Raw genomic sequence first — 13,617 nt, 5'->3', positions numbered from 1 at the left:
GTTCCAAGAATGAAGAGTCCTGTTTGCCCATATTTTCACTAGCAAGAAAACATGTGGACATTGGTATATCCAGAAGGGAGGAAAGATAATGAAATAAGAGAATGAAAAAGGGACTACTTTTCCTCTCAGTTTTGAGGAAAGCTTATTGTTTGCCCCAAACCAGGGAGAATAGAGCTATCAATATTGTACACAAAGTAATGTCTTAAATGCCTAAAAATTATTTGTTGTATGAAAACAGAATAATAACACTTACATAGCAAGCTCAGTAATAAGCCTTTTTGACCTGTTATCAATAGATAGTATGAGATAGCTAAACCCTACTTTTCAAGAAGAGTATAAGACATGGAAGGAAAAGTTAAAAATTCAAATAAGAAGAAAAATTAATAGAGAGTACCAGAGAAATTTAGGAGACTTTCTTCAGAAAAATAACTAATTTTTTAATGCCAAGAAAATATAACTCATTCAACCTAGCTAGATTTCAAAGGCATGATACTTAAACTTGATTCAAATGATTGTGATTAGTAGGAGAAATGCAGAGTAGGCAAACTTTATAAAGAAAGGATAACAGTTACTGATTCCAGAAAGACATGCAGAGCTAAAAGGATGTTATTACTAAAGTTTCTCAAGTCAAGCCTTTCTGTTATTGACTAAATAAAAAATAAGAGCCCTTTGATGAAATGAACATTAGTGAATCATCCAGTGAGAACAAATTTGGGACAGCATAAATGATATCAATTGAAGCAATGAAAAGCCAACAGGACAAAATGCTAAAGAGCATGAACCTAATAAGATTATAAGAAATAACTTACAAGCACATTTACTGCCAGAAAAAAATAATGAAACTCAGTCTACATAAAATAACATTACACATTTCTATAAAATCTTCCACTACTAGTCACCAGCACAGTTTAAAAAAACAAATAAAAATCAGTGAACTAAAATCTCTACTAGCCTGAGGTAGAATCCATCCTTCACGTTAAGGAACTGAGGCAATTAGTTGGAAATACAGGGAAAAAGATCACTGTGTATTCTTTGCAATACATTACATATGACGCAGCAACAAAATGAAAACTGCAATTCTAAACTAGACCAGAAGTGCATCCAGAAAAGAAAGTGCATATGTGCTAGACAAATAGACAATGCTAAGAACAAAATCTTCCAAAGCAGTAGACATTTTTTCCTTCCCATGTTCAAGATGAATAAATTCTAAGAGGAACAGCTGCAGAGTCACCCATCATGATAACACAAAATCTAAGAGCTCAGATTCTTTATAAGAGCACTAAGGAGAGAGGACTATTTTGTATAACTGTACTAAAAGACTTTCAGCAGGAAGAGAACTACAATACTAAGACCTTAAAGAGGATGAGAACTTCTCTACTTATATGCATAGGAACAGATGAATATAAGTTACAAGCAACATCCAAACTTGAAAATTGAAATCCAGATTCTAACAAAAACAATGGTATGCTAGAACAAATTTCTGAAACTAGCAAAGAAAGCAGCACTAATTATTAGTAAAATCTCTTTTATAAGTGATGAAGCCACATCATAACTGCTCAAGTCAAACCAGCTTCCAAGTATCTGGAAGTTCCTTTGTAGGTTTGTGCTCTCCTTTGCTTTAAAGAAAAATCTTCAGTCACAACATGCTTCCATAAGCCAAAAATTATCTACAGACTTTCTGCAAAGTTAAAGGAGGTTGCTACTCATTTGGAGGAGTGGAAAACAGACTGACTTTTTAAGCCAGTTTAGAAAAATTTTAAAAAAAACCAAAACAGCAGATCTTCTACACTGCTCCCAGAGCAGTTACAAGAGATAAAATGGTAGGAAGAAGACAAGGAATAATTAAATTCAGAGTAACAGATTTACTAAAAATGTTTCTATCCTCCTACTAGCCATCAGTTATTTATTCAGGAATGCTGTATGTGTCCTGAAAAATAAATCTATCAGTTAAAAGGTCTGATAGGTCACCCACCCTGTGGATGCCTGAAGTTATATAAAGGCTATATATATATATGTATGTATTTAAATTATTTACAGCTTTTTTTGTTATTGTGAAATATTTTTCTTACTATGCACCCTGCAAACAGTACTGGCTTCTTCTATTTGAACTGCTAGAGCATTATGCTGGTTTTGTTTTCCAGAGTTGGTTTCTCAGGATGTGTTCTTATGTGCTATTCAAAGGTGGAACCTCTCAAAAATTTCAAACCATTACAGAAGGACTATAGACAAACTGATTCAAAATAATGCATCCATAACCTTACTTAGGTCATTCTGTATTTCACATAACTACAAAACCTGATCTAAAAATACAATGCTACATAATTCCACTGAAAGTGAAAGCCTTCATGAAAGCCATAACATAAGAAATATTGTTTTCACATCTCTAGTTCCCACTGGAAGTTACATTGTTCATATAAGCAAAAGTCATGTCTTTCAGACATTAGTCAAAAAAAATCACCTTGTGTGACAGAAAATCCACACACAGAGCATTCTGCTGAGGTGTTCTAAATGGAACCTGATCTCTCACACTGTTCTTTAGACAAGGACTTCCAATCTTTTGGTAGATCATTCAGCCTAAAACTAATCAAGTAGCTGCTAACAAAGACCTACATAGGCCTGACAGGTTTAAAGGAAAGAAAACAATATTGTAAGTGATATGATAATGCTATCATGGCTTTAGAGTTTGCCAGTTGGCATTGAAAGTAGAAGTAGAATTAGAAAATAAGAAACCACATCACACAGATCAGTGGAAGATCAGACTTCAGAAGATGGGGCAGGAAAAACATTAAGGTACACAGACATAAGTAGCCATAGCATAGGAACTGCCTGCAATGAAGTGTCCACTTAAAGCTAAAAATAAAGGACAGTTAACAACCAGCTCTCTGAAGGAGCAAGAGCACACAGAAAAATCCAATTGCAACTCAGTGGTCTCTGCTTGATTGACAACTTGCAGGAAGAAACCATTTTAACCTGAATCAGTTAATACCATAACACTGACAGTAAATTCTAAACAAAACAAGGATTAAACTGCACTAAAACATTAAAACAGTCATTAACAGGAAATGTGTGTGCCCAAATTCACAAAAACTAGAAATACATTCCTACTACAACCTCCATGGGTTTTCTAATATTTTTGACTGATTTATATAAAAAACAAAATCTGTAAAGAGGGCAGAGAGACTGAGCAAGTAGACAACCAACACATTACTGCATCCAGACAGTCTGATTCTTCAACTGTACTGCAGACCATCCATTAATAGGATCAAAATTACACCCTCCACAATTTCCATTGTAGAAATCAGGAAAATTCTTGCAGCTGCTTCAACTTGACCTTTTTATGGCCAAATTCTGTACATGATGACTTCTGTCACTGCTTCTGCTAATAACCCCAAATAAATATAAAACATATCCAAAGCTCTCAAAAGCTAATAAAGTTTTTCCATTAAAATTTTTTAGAAGATACATTGTTTAAAAGTTGGAGAAAATGTATAAGCTTAAAAAAGAATCATGCAATGCAACTACCATACATCCTAGAAAAGTAATTAAGGATTTGGAAAGAAACGCATGGAACCAGGAATAGCACCAGACAACTTTACATTAGACAATCAGTTTGCTACAGACTTGGGGACAAAACACTTGGACATGATCTTCAGCCATCTTATTCCTTAATTTCTGTGTAGCCATAACTTTCAACCTTAACATCATTGTGTGAGATGATTTTAGGGTTGAGGGTTTTTTGAGTTTGTGTGTTTTGGTTGGGTTTTTTTTAATACATAATATATAAATAATATTAAAAATTTATCTCCATTTACACACATTTACTTGTATCTGTCTATGAAAAGGCATATATTCACCATGATAACTTCACATAGTGAATGTGAAACAAAATTAGCATGAATGTACTCACTTGCTTCAAAGTTTTCTCACTGGATGCATGGCAATACGCATTTTCAGTTTCAAAAACAAATTTAATGTTTTAAATACAATTATTGCTTTTTAAATTATGTATCACCCCATTTCCTGATTATATGCCAGCATATCTAAGTATAATCTGTTTCACTACTACATCATTTTAAATAAAAGCAGCATTTAGAAAGATACAACCATAATCTTCACATAACCAGATAAGCATAACCTCACAAGGTAGGTTAGTATCTACTTGCTGATTCTACTGCTCCAATTGTTTTCAAAGGCAATCAAATGAAATAAAGGAATTTCAGAGATCAACTTCCAAACAACCTTATCATATCCACTTTTTGTTTCTTCAGCCCAAGGCTTCTCAATAAAGAAGCAACCTGAAAAAGAAAACTAAGGACCAATACAAGTCAGGGTTTTTTCTTGACTATAGCAAAGTCGTAAGAGCTTGGGTCTTAACTTCAAGATTGGCCAGAAAATCAAGAGATTTAAAAATAAGTTTGTGAGTATATTCTCTCAATCATAGGAAAGCACTCTTCACTGTATAAGAAGTTTGAATGCAGTGAAATGAAAGCTACTACAGCAGAGCTAAAAGTAAATAAGGTTTTAATGAGTGGTCCTGCACCATTCCAAGATCCTTCCAACACACCTTTTCTTCTACCTAACTTGTGCAGTGGTAACTTTTAGAAATATAGCCATGTTGTAACCCTCAAAGTGAAAAAGCAGATCCTGGAGTCTTATCTTCAAGTAACACACAGAGGTCTCCCAGCCTAGTAAATCTTTTATTCTTCACAAACAGTACTTCAGGAATAACCAGACATAACCACCATAGCTCTTCAAAAGCATCTAGTAAAGTTTATGTCTCACTTCATGTACCTGACATTGATGCATAGATGTTAAAAATTTAATTTACAATTAGGTGATTTTTGACATACCAATATTTAACCCTTTCACTAAAAATTAAATAGCACTTAGAGAACCATAACACATGTTGGTTTGAAAACTACATAAACAAGCTGTGGTAAATTTTCCCCTTTAGGGTAATTTCTCTAGAATTTGTGGTACAACAATTACTTTAAGTCAGTCATGCTAAATACCTGGTCCTCATGTCTTGCTAAGAAATCCTGACCAGCTTTCTCAACCACAGCTCAGTATTTTCATCTCTCTGATAACAAGCACTGAACCATCATATTTGAGACTACATTAGGGAAGCCAACTCAACCTATGAGTCAAGTTAGTAAGACAGGATAAGACATTCAAATTTTACAATTCTATAGTTGAAAGTAGGAGATGTTTGTATTTTATAATTCTATAACTAAAACGTTTGTAGAGTCAGTAACAATTTCACCCTGCTGCAAAGCTCTGAGCTTTTTTTTTAAATTTGGTTTGGGTTGGGTTTTTACTGGCTTGGGTTTTTTTCCCCTAAGAATTATTAACTTCTGCAGTACTTTTCCAACTCCAACCAAGAACATCAGCAAAAAATCAGCCCTCCAAGTTTGCTAGGTCTGATAAAGTAGCTTATACCTGTTGCACTGTATGTTCAACAATAGTTCATATTTAAGTTCTTTAAAGAGTTTTTCAGTACCAAGAATTTTAGAGTTGCTATTCCCTATTAATACAGTTGTTAAAGAGAAGGACTACATTTAAGTTTTGATGTGATAACATAATGCCAAGTCATGTAACTTTATCTTGCTGAAAAGATCTGTAACTATTTACATAAGGTTCCAGTAATATGTTCTTTCATCCTTTCAGAAATAAAAGTTTCCTCTCCATTTCTCTTTTAGTTGTCATGATTTTAATTAAGAAGAAAAAAAAATCCAAAAAGAAGCACATCTTTGTTAATGGAGTTAAATCCAGGTTTATCCTAAAATTTTAAGTAATTTCCTTCTGGGCTGACAATCATAAATGAAGTTGGACAAAATAATGTGCTGCTAAATTTATATGGAAATTGCAAGTGCAAAACTTGAACTCATTAGAAAACTGTCATTTTTCAATTCAGCTGCTTACATTGCATCTGTTTCAATTTGGTTTTTGACACATATAGGAGAAACTATGCTCATCACACTAACCAAATCTTTGAACAAGCTCTTAAACCTTTTTAAGTAAACACAAAAGTGTGTAAATTCTTACTTTGCTTTAAAAATGTTCATATTTAAGGTTTAGGTTTCATAATCTGTTAAAAATTAAAACATATTATAAAGAACACATGTAAATTACATGTCACAAGCTTTCTAGATCTGTATACAATGTCTATTTACATAAAATGTAACTAATGCATTTTAAATGAAAGTGTGGGACCATTCATCATGAGCTTGTAATAGAACACTGCCTAGAAATGAAGAAAACAGATAGAATTCTGATATAGAGCCTTAGAACAAAATATGCCCTAGTTAAATAAAAAAATTAAAAATAACTATTTTTTCCCCTAGGACCTAGGACAAGAAGTCTCATCCTACCTTACACCAACTGCAGCTACCAAAGACATTGTTGTCCTTCTAAGTCTCAGTGAAAGAGTATACCTTAGCTCCAGGATCAGAGTCTTTCAGAAACAGCCAGGAAACAGAACTGTGGCCTGTATCTTCTCCAGTAGCGATGCAACAAGCATGTCAGCCTGCCCCTCAGGCCTTGCCATTTTAAAAGTTTATTTTGTATTACTTCAATTTCCTGACCATCTCCATAAAGCTGGGACAGAGGGCATAAGAATGACAAATACCAATTCAAGCGCTAAGAGTTACACTGCTGATTTTGAACTACCAATATGGTTTCCAGGGCAAGCAGTATATACTAAGTGGAGAGTAAGCATTTACACAGAGGAGAACAGTGGTGTTTCTGGGGGAGATTAAAGCTTTTCTTCCACAAATCTAACTGAGTTACTTGTCATTTCAAAGGAAGCTAGAAGTGGGAAAGGGGAAGAGCAGGTTCAGTTAGAATTTTTCTTTTTCTTCCTTCTCCTCCAAAAGAATCAGAAGGTTGCTTCAAATGACCAGTCTCTAATTCAAATTGTAATGCATTTCTGAAACACCCTTGGTATTTCTATATGCGCTCATGAAATGTGCTTTGGCATTTAGAAAAAGACTCATCATATAATTCTCAACAGTTAGAGATATACACACTGTGATGTGTAAGTGTCAAAGGCTAGGGTGGCTTAGCCTTTCAGCAACTCAGATAGTCACAAAGGTAGGGGGATTTTGAAGTACTTGGATCTGTGAATTTAATACCAAATTTTAAAAAAAAATCTTTTCATATCAGTATTTCAAAGCATTCCTCACAGTACAATGAAAGAGCTACGGCCATCTTAGCCCTGAGTTCCAAGGAGTCCCAGAACTACCACCCAGAGCGTGTTAAGGATACCCTAACACAAACACTGCTCAGAAAGACTCTCTCAGCACTGAGGTAATGTCACAAGAATCAGTCCAGACAAACACTTCACAACTGGCAACACATTAAGATTACAAATAAGCAAAAGGCCGACCTTGACAGGCTGTCAGGCTCACAGGAGGCACCCAAGGCACACATATGTCAGACATAAGAACGCTGACTGCTGGCTACAGCTGAGCCTGCCTTCTCAAAGAAGCCACTCACAATGAGAGTCAATCAAGTAAGACAGCAGAACAACACCTAGCCATGAAAGATCTTTTGTGGTTAGTTCTCTTTGAGTATTTTTTTTTAAATCTGTTGTCCAGAATATTTTTTTTCTTTAAAGGCTTCAATATTCCCACTTGATTAATTTTTACATTACACAAAGACTTGTTAAACACCATAAGGCTTGTCTTTATCAAAACACAGGCCTCCTGTTTCAGTAATTGCAATGCCTACCTACAGAATCTGCCTAGTCAGGTATCAGATTCAGGTAAAGCAATGACATTCAAAGCCACAGTAAGAATTCCAATATTCTATAGTGAAAAAAATTTTAAAAATGCCTGCTCTCCCCTAATCTTTCATTCTTGCTACTGTAGTACAGCCTTCATACTTTCAAAAACATATTTTAAAGTAATAGGAGTCACCATATGTTCCTGCAACTGTTCATAAAATTATGCTATAAACCAAATTCTTCTTTAAAAAAAAATTTAAAAACAACCTAAAGAAAAAAGAAAACAACAACAAAAAAAAACCCATACAAAAAACAACAAAACAAAACCAAACCCAATCCCAAGCAAATAGAAAAAGATAAAGAACAGAACTACAGGCTTGTACATATTCTAAAATCTTTTAGGAAACTTCTCTCAATATTCTTTCCCAAGGCAGCCTACTCATGGGACAAGAACTATCAGGAGAAACCTATACTCCAAGGCCCCAGACAAACTGCTTTTTGCAAGCAGTCTGAATAAACAGAGCCATCCCAAGAGCTACTTCTTAGAGGAAAGTGTGCTTAAGTGAAACTGCCTAAGTAACAATCAAGGGCAGCACCATAACACCACAAACCTATTTAGGGTCACACTCAAGGAACACCAATATTTAATGTCTAAATTATAATACCAACAAAAACCCAATCACCAAACCAAAGACCTGTGCATCCACCTAACATTACCAGACATCTCCGTTTACATCTGAAATATTTTGTCCCTGTAGGGTTTTTTGCCTTCATATGTTCTCAGCATTGAGAAACTCCTGTCTAAAGCCTAAGGACTAAGCTGCAGCACACATCAAGTGTCAACCCTGGAATTTCTAACAAACCAACAGTGTCAGATCTACTAGGAAGTAACTTGGTGGGAACACCTGAAAGAAAATAAATGCTATGACAAGAACTGAGTGGTGTACACTTCCTATTTTTCACCTGATGGAACAGGAATCCTGTAAATACCAAAGCTTGCCTGAAAGCAAAGAATTTCCACCACTTTCTAATTTACCTAGAATGATTTGTATACCCAAGAAAACTAGCCAGTACCTAATGCACAGGCTACAGGTTCAGTTCTCTCCATAGCAGCATAATTTGGGAAAATTGGGAAGAAGTCCTGACTAGGGCATTTATAGCCAAGATGCTCTCCTGAATAAGCAGATGTTGAATTGAGTGCTTCACTACTGAGGATGTAACAGAATCTAGGTCTACCATTTCCTGACTCCAACAGCCAAGGTTATCCCAAAAAATGAGTGCCACTTGCTCCTGCAGGCTCCTTTAGGAAAGCAAGGACCTCCCTCAGTTGTTGGAAACATGCCTTACCACTCAAGGGATCCAGATGCCTCACTGCAGCTTTGAGTAAGGGACTGCCTCTCAAATACATCTTTATGTACATTATCATGCAGCTGCTTTCACCAGACAGCCTACCATTCAGTGTATTTTTCCCCTTGATCGTCCATAAAGACACCTACAGCTCATACATTCTTCAGCAAAATAAACTACAATTTAAACATTTACAAGAATCTGCACTGCTTTTGTGTAGCAACAGCACTGTTTTTGTGAAATACATAAACTCTGAAACAGTTGGCTAAAGGAACCACTTAAGAATTATTACCCTGTTTCTTCAGAATGCTTCTTTGTACCTGGGAAATACTGCAGATAAAACTGCCCTAATATTGCACCAAGAGCACATTCTTCATTAGCAGCTGTACTAAGTCAGGCCTGGTGTGAATATGGCACAGGCCAAAAACCAAACACCTACATTTACATATGCAATTTAAAACCATCTCATCATCTTGCTAAATGTCAAAATTGCCTAAAATGCTTTAACCATCTCACACTCTTGATATTTCTATGACAAATTGCACTCTCTGGCATATTGAAAACACCCCTGAGTGTAGGGGACTCAAGTCACTGAATTAAACCAGTTCTGAATGTCCATGGACTCCAACACCAAGTTATGCAATATTTACACAACTAGACCAAATGAAATGAAGACTACAGGTGAAAACATGAAATATATAAAGCATATATATACTTACTGACAGTACCCCATGTGACAGTGTGGGGTGACTGTTAATGATAAAGACCAAAATCTGGCAAACACACCAAAGATGCTTCAAACAGACCAAAGATGCTTCAAATTAACCACAATTATGACAATTAATTTCATAGCAAATCTTCAGTTTAAAAACCTGGGAAAGGATGTTCTGCAGGACCACCAGAGTCACCTAGTGGGACCAAATTGCAACCAGCAAGGAATAAATAAATGGAGGAATCAAAGTTTAAGTTAAATACAAAACAAACAGTATATTTGGTTACTATGATTTTCTTTGCAATTTCATATTCACTGACTGGATAAAAGAATTAAGATTGACACTGCTTGCATCCCTTGATGTTTTGTTTCCTTTTTGGTTTTTTTTGTTTTGGTTTTTTTTTTTAATTTTTGGGGGATTTTGTTTGTTTGTTTAGGTTTTTTCATGTTGACAATGAAGGCATTTGGGGCAGGGTGGAAAGTAATTTTAAAAAACCCAACTCTACTTTAGGGATTTGCCACAAGGCTTCAGATGTACAAAGCAATTAATCCAGGATAGATGGACTGGACCAACATTAATCTAACAGTCATCTATGATTTTGCTAATTCAACCAACTCCCCCAAGTTCTGCAACATTTTTTAAGGAACTTTTATTATGAGAAAATCACTAAGTGCTACTTCTGGTACCACAGACCAGGCAATGATAATGAGAGATTTTTCATTTGCCATTTAGGAAACAGAAGACTGGCAGCTCTGTATGGATTCATTTATCTCACTGTTGCAAACCAGAGCACTTAAATTTTGCAGCTCTGCAGAGGTGACTGCACAATGTCCTCTGCCTGCCACCCATCACCTAAGAAAACCTGAATTCCACCCACATCTTTTAAAGCATCGAACACAGTGGTGAAATATTAAGTCCATAGAGAGATGCCTCTCTGGCATACCTGGCTCATACAGTCTAATTCCTTGGTTTGAGATGAACTGATTGTCAGATTTACAATTCCCCTCACCTCACACAGCAGGCACACTTTCTCATATTAGTTTCTAGCATAAAGCACAGGTTACTAGCTGCTGAGATCTTCTGATTGTCTACAAATGTCTCTGACTCCAAAGATATTAAAATGTATGTGACTACTACCTTTTTAGGTGCTTATGTTGCATGGCACTCTTGACACAAATATTTCAGTGTTTTGGAGGCTGCTTATTATCAAAGGCACCAGTAATTTAGACTCTGATAGCTCTTAAATGGACTTGGTTTAAAAAGAGCAGATTAGCTCAGACTCTTCTGACCTAAACTCCATGAAAACCATCATATATCCATTGTAAGTAGAACTGGAAATGCAAGCTAACCATGAAATGAGAACATACACCTCAACTGGCAACAGTGAATAGCACCAAGTAATGAAGATGCATGCTCATAGCTCCAATATGATTGTCCTGGATCCTTCATAAGCTCAGTTACAGAAATCACTGCAAAGAGTATACTCCACAACCCAGGCCATTGCTGAAGGAATCTATGTTGCACTCTCTGATTAAGACTGGATGAATTTTCTCTAAGACCTTATGAACTCTACTGTAATGCACATCTCAAAATCTTTCTTTAGGTTCAGTGACCTTCCTGGCTTGAGTTCATTTCTACATGTCCCTTATCTTTTTGTGACTATCTATCATAGGCCTCTTCTTCAGATCATTTTCTTTATGCTGTTCTCCACATCTGCCATTCCACTACAGCTGAAGCCCATCTGTCTATTCTCAAGCATTCCAAATTATTGTGGCTATTCTACAAAGGCTTTTGTAATTTTGTCTATGAGACAAAGTCTGAATTGCACAACACATCATTACCTTTTTGAGGAAAAAGGTATGTACAAAGACCCACTTAATGTTGAGAAACAGATGAAAAACCTATTGCACTCATCTTGCAGGAGAATTAGTCTAGTGCAGAACAGACCAAATTTGAAACCTGCCTGTGGGGAAGTCTACACAGAAAGACTGACAGTATTCCATCCAATGGGCCAAGGCAACTTACAACAACCTTGTATGAGATCAGGAGACTCCTGAACAGCTTTAGCCAGATTAAGAATTAGTAATGCAAAAATAAACCAAGTTCTACCTTGGCTCCCCAGGCAGGAAAAAAGCACAAGAGGAGGGTCTTTGTCACCCTGCCTCTTACACACGATCTCTGACAATGTAACTAACATTCCAATTTTGTGTGGATCAAGCATACAAAAATAAAACACTATGAAATAGAGCCAAAGAAACAATTTTTAACATTTTACAGATTTACTCTTTGCCCCACTGAACTGAAAAGGAATTTCTCGTGACTTCACCAGATGCAGGATCTTCCTCTATACATAAATCATACTTCAAGATGGCCTACATAAAAATGTACTAAAAGCAGAAGGTTTAGAATGATTGCTTTGGCATATTTGTATAAAGCACAATAATTACCATGTTGAAGTAAGACCGGATTTTGACCCCTCTTGCCAAATCCCAAACTATGACATTTCCATCATGTCCAGCAGAGAAGAGAACTCTTGGATCAAATGGGTGAGGTTCAAGCACAAACACTTCATCTTCATGTCCCTGAAAACAAAGACACAGCAGAATGAGAAGAGTATTGTCTCACATATTACCCAAGGACTCAATATGGTAACACTAGCAGTTGCCTCATTAACCTATGAAATACCCAGCAAAAAACTACTTTAACCACACTTTATTTTTGCTAGTAGTGGATTACTCTCTTTTCTTTCCAGTTGCAATTTTACCTTCCTAAGTAGTTTGTCAAGTATGTCACCTTCACAAGTACATCCCAACACTTTCACCAGGATTTAAAAAAGATTAGTGTCCACAATACTTGGTATCTTGAGGTCTTAATATTCCACAAATTTCCATTTTTTTAGCAGAGTATCAGTTAGAAATTTAATTTAAACTCATAAAGGATGAAATATATAACTTAAAGGTAGAGGAAAACATCTTTCATCTTGCTATATTTCAGAGATTTGCATTAAGTATTTCCATGTCTAAGCAGAGTATCAAGTTACCTAGAGTTAACCATTTTCTCAATTACAAAACAAGTGTCAGACATTAGTAAAATGGTTGATTTATTTTACTTAGAAGACAAATTTTTGTACTCATGGAATGATTAGATTGAAGAAGTGTCACTGGTTAAAGAGGGCAAATTTACCCATTAACAGTATTTTAAAACATCACATTAAATAAAGATTAAAAAGCCAACCGCTTCCTTCTCTCCTTCAAGATAGAACTCCATTAAAAAAAAACATCAGAACAAACCAAAATGTCCAAAATTAGTTTCAGACATCTTGAACAGCAGTGGTTACTTGCAACTTTAAGCTTTTATTTTCGAATAAGCAGCTGACAGACATCTCTATCACACTTCAGTTATCTGGAAACATCTGTCATGGCAGTTTTCAGACAGGAGAAACCATAAGGAGGAATGTTGATAATGTATAAATAAATTTTGCATTCAAGATTGATAAATCAAGATGGTACACCTTACCATGAGAATGTGAATGAGCTGTCCAGTGAAGGAATTCCAGACTTTCAGAGTCATATTATTGACTGCAGTTATAACAGAGTTGTCATGGCGGTCCCATGCCACCATGGTCACTTTCAGCTTTGTGATTTTATCTTCAACTCCTTGACAACTTTGTCTAAAACAAAAAAGTAAAAAAATTCAGTGTAATACTACACTTTACCAAAATAGTTTAACAATGTTAACAAGTGAAATATTTCTGTATTTTGCTGTATTTTTAAGAATATTTCCTGAGAAATTAAAATATTTCCTGAGAAACTAGAGAAATTAAAGATGTTT

At 35.6% G+C, this 13,617-nt stretch overlaps 1 protein-coding gene across 1 annotated transcript in view; it reads right to left on the bottom strand.

Moving 5' to 3' along the window:
- The window catches only part of PHIP (pleckstrin homology domain interacting protein), a 109,008-nt gene that overhangs the window by 55,952 nt on the left and 39,439 nt on the right, over window positions 1-13,617 (bottom strand). Inside the window, exons 14-15 of the mRNA XM_054279370.1 lie at window positions 13,303-13,456; window positions 12,234-12,368 (exon numbers count right to left, since the gene is read on the bottom strand). Of these exons, the coding sequence (XP_054135345.1) occupies window positions 12,234-12,368; window positions 13,303-13,456 (289 nt within the window). The remainder of the gene's footprint in view (window positions 1-12,233; window positions 12,369-13,302; window positions 13,457-13,617) is intronic.

This window comes from Melozone crissalis, unplaced genomic scaffold (genome assembly GCF_028551555.1).
Source record: "Melozone crissalis strain CALT ecotype California unplaced genomic scaffold, PUWL_Pcris_2 ptg000027l_1, whole genome shotgun sequence".
Taxonomy (NCBI): Eukaryota; Metazoa; Chordata; class Aves; order Passeriformes; family Passerellidae; genus Melozone; species Melozone crissalis.
This window is presented reverse-complemented; position numbering and strand designations above follow the sequence as displayed.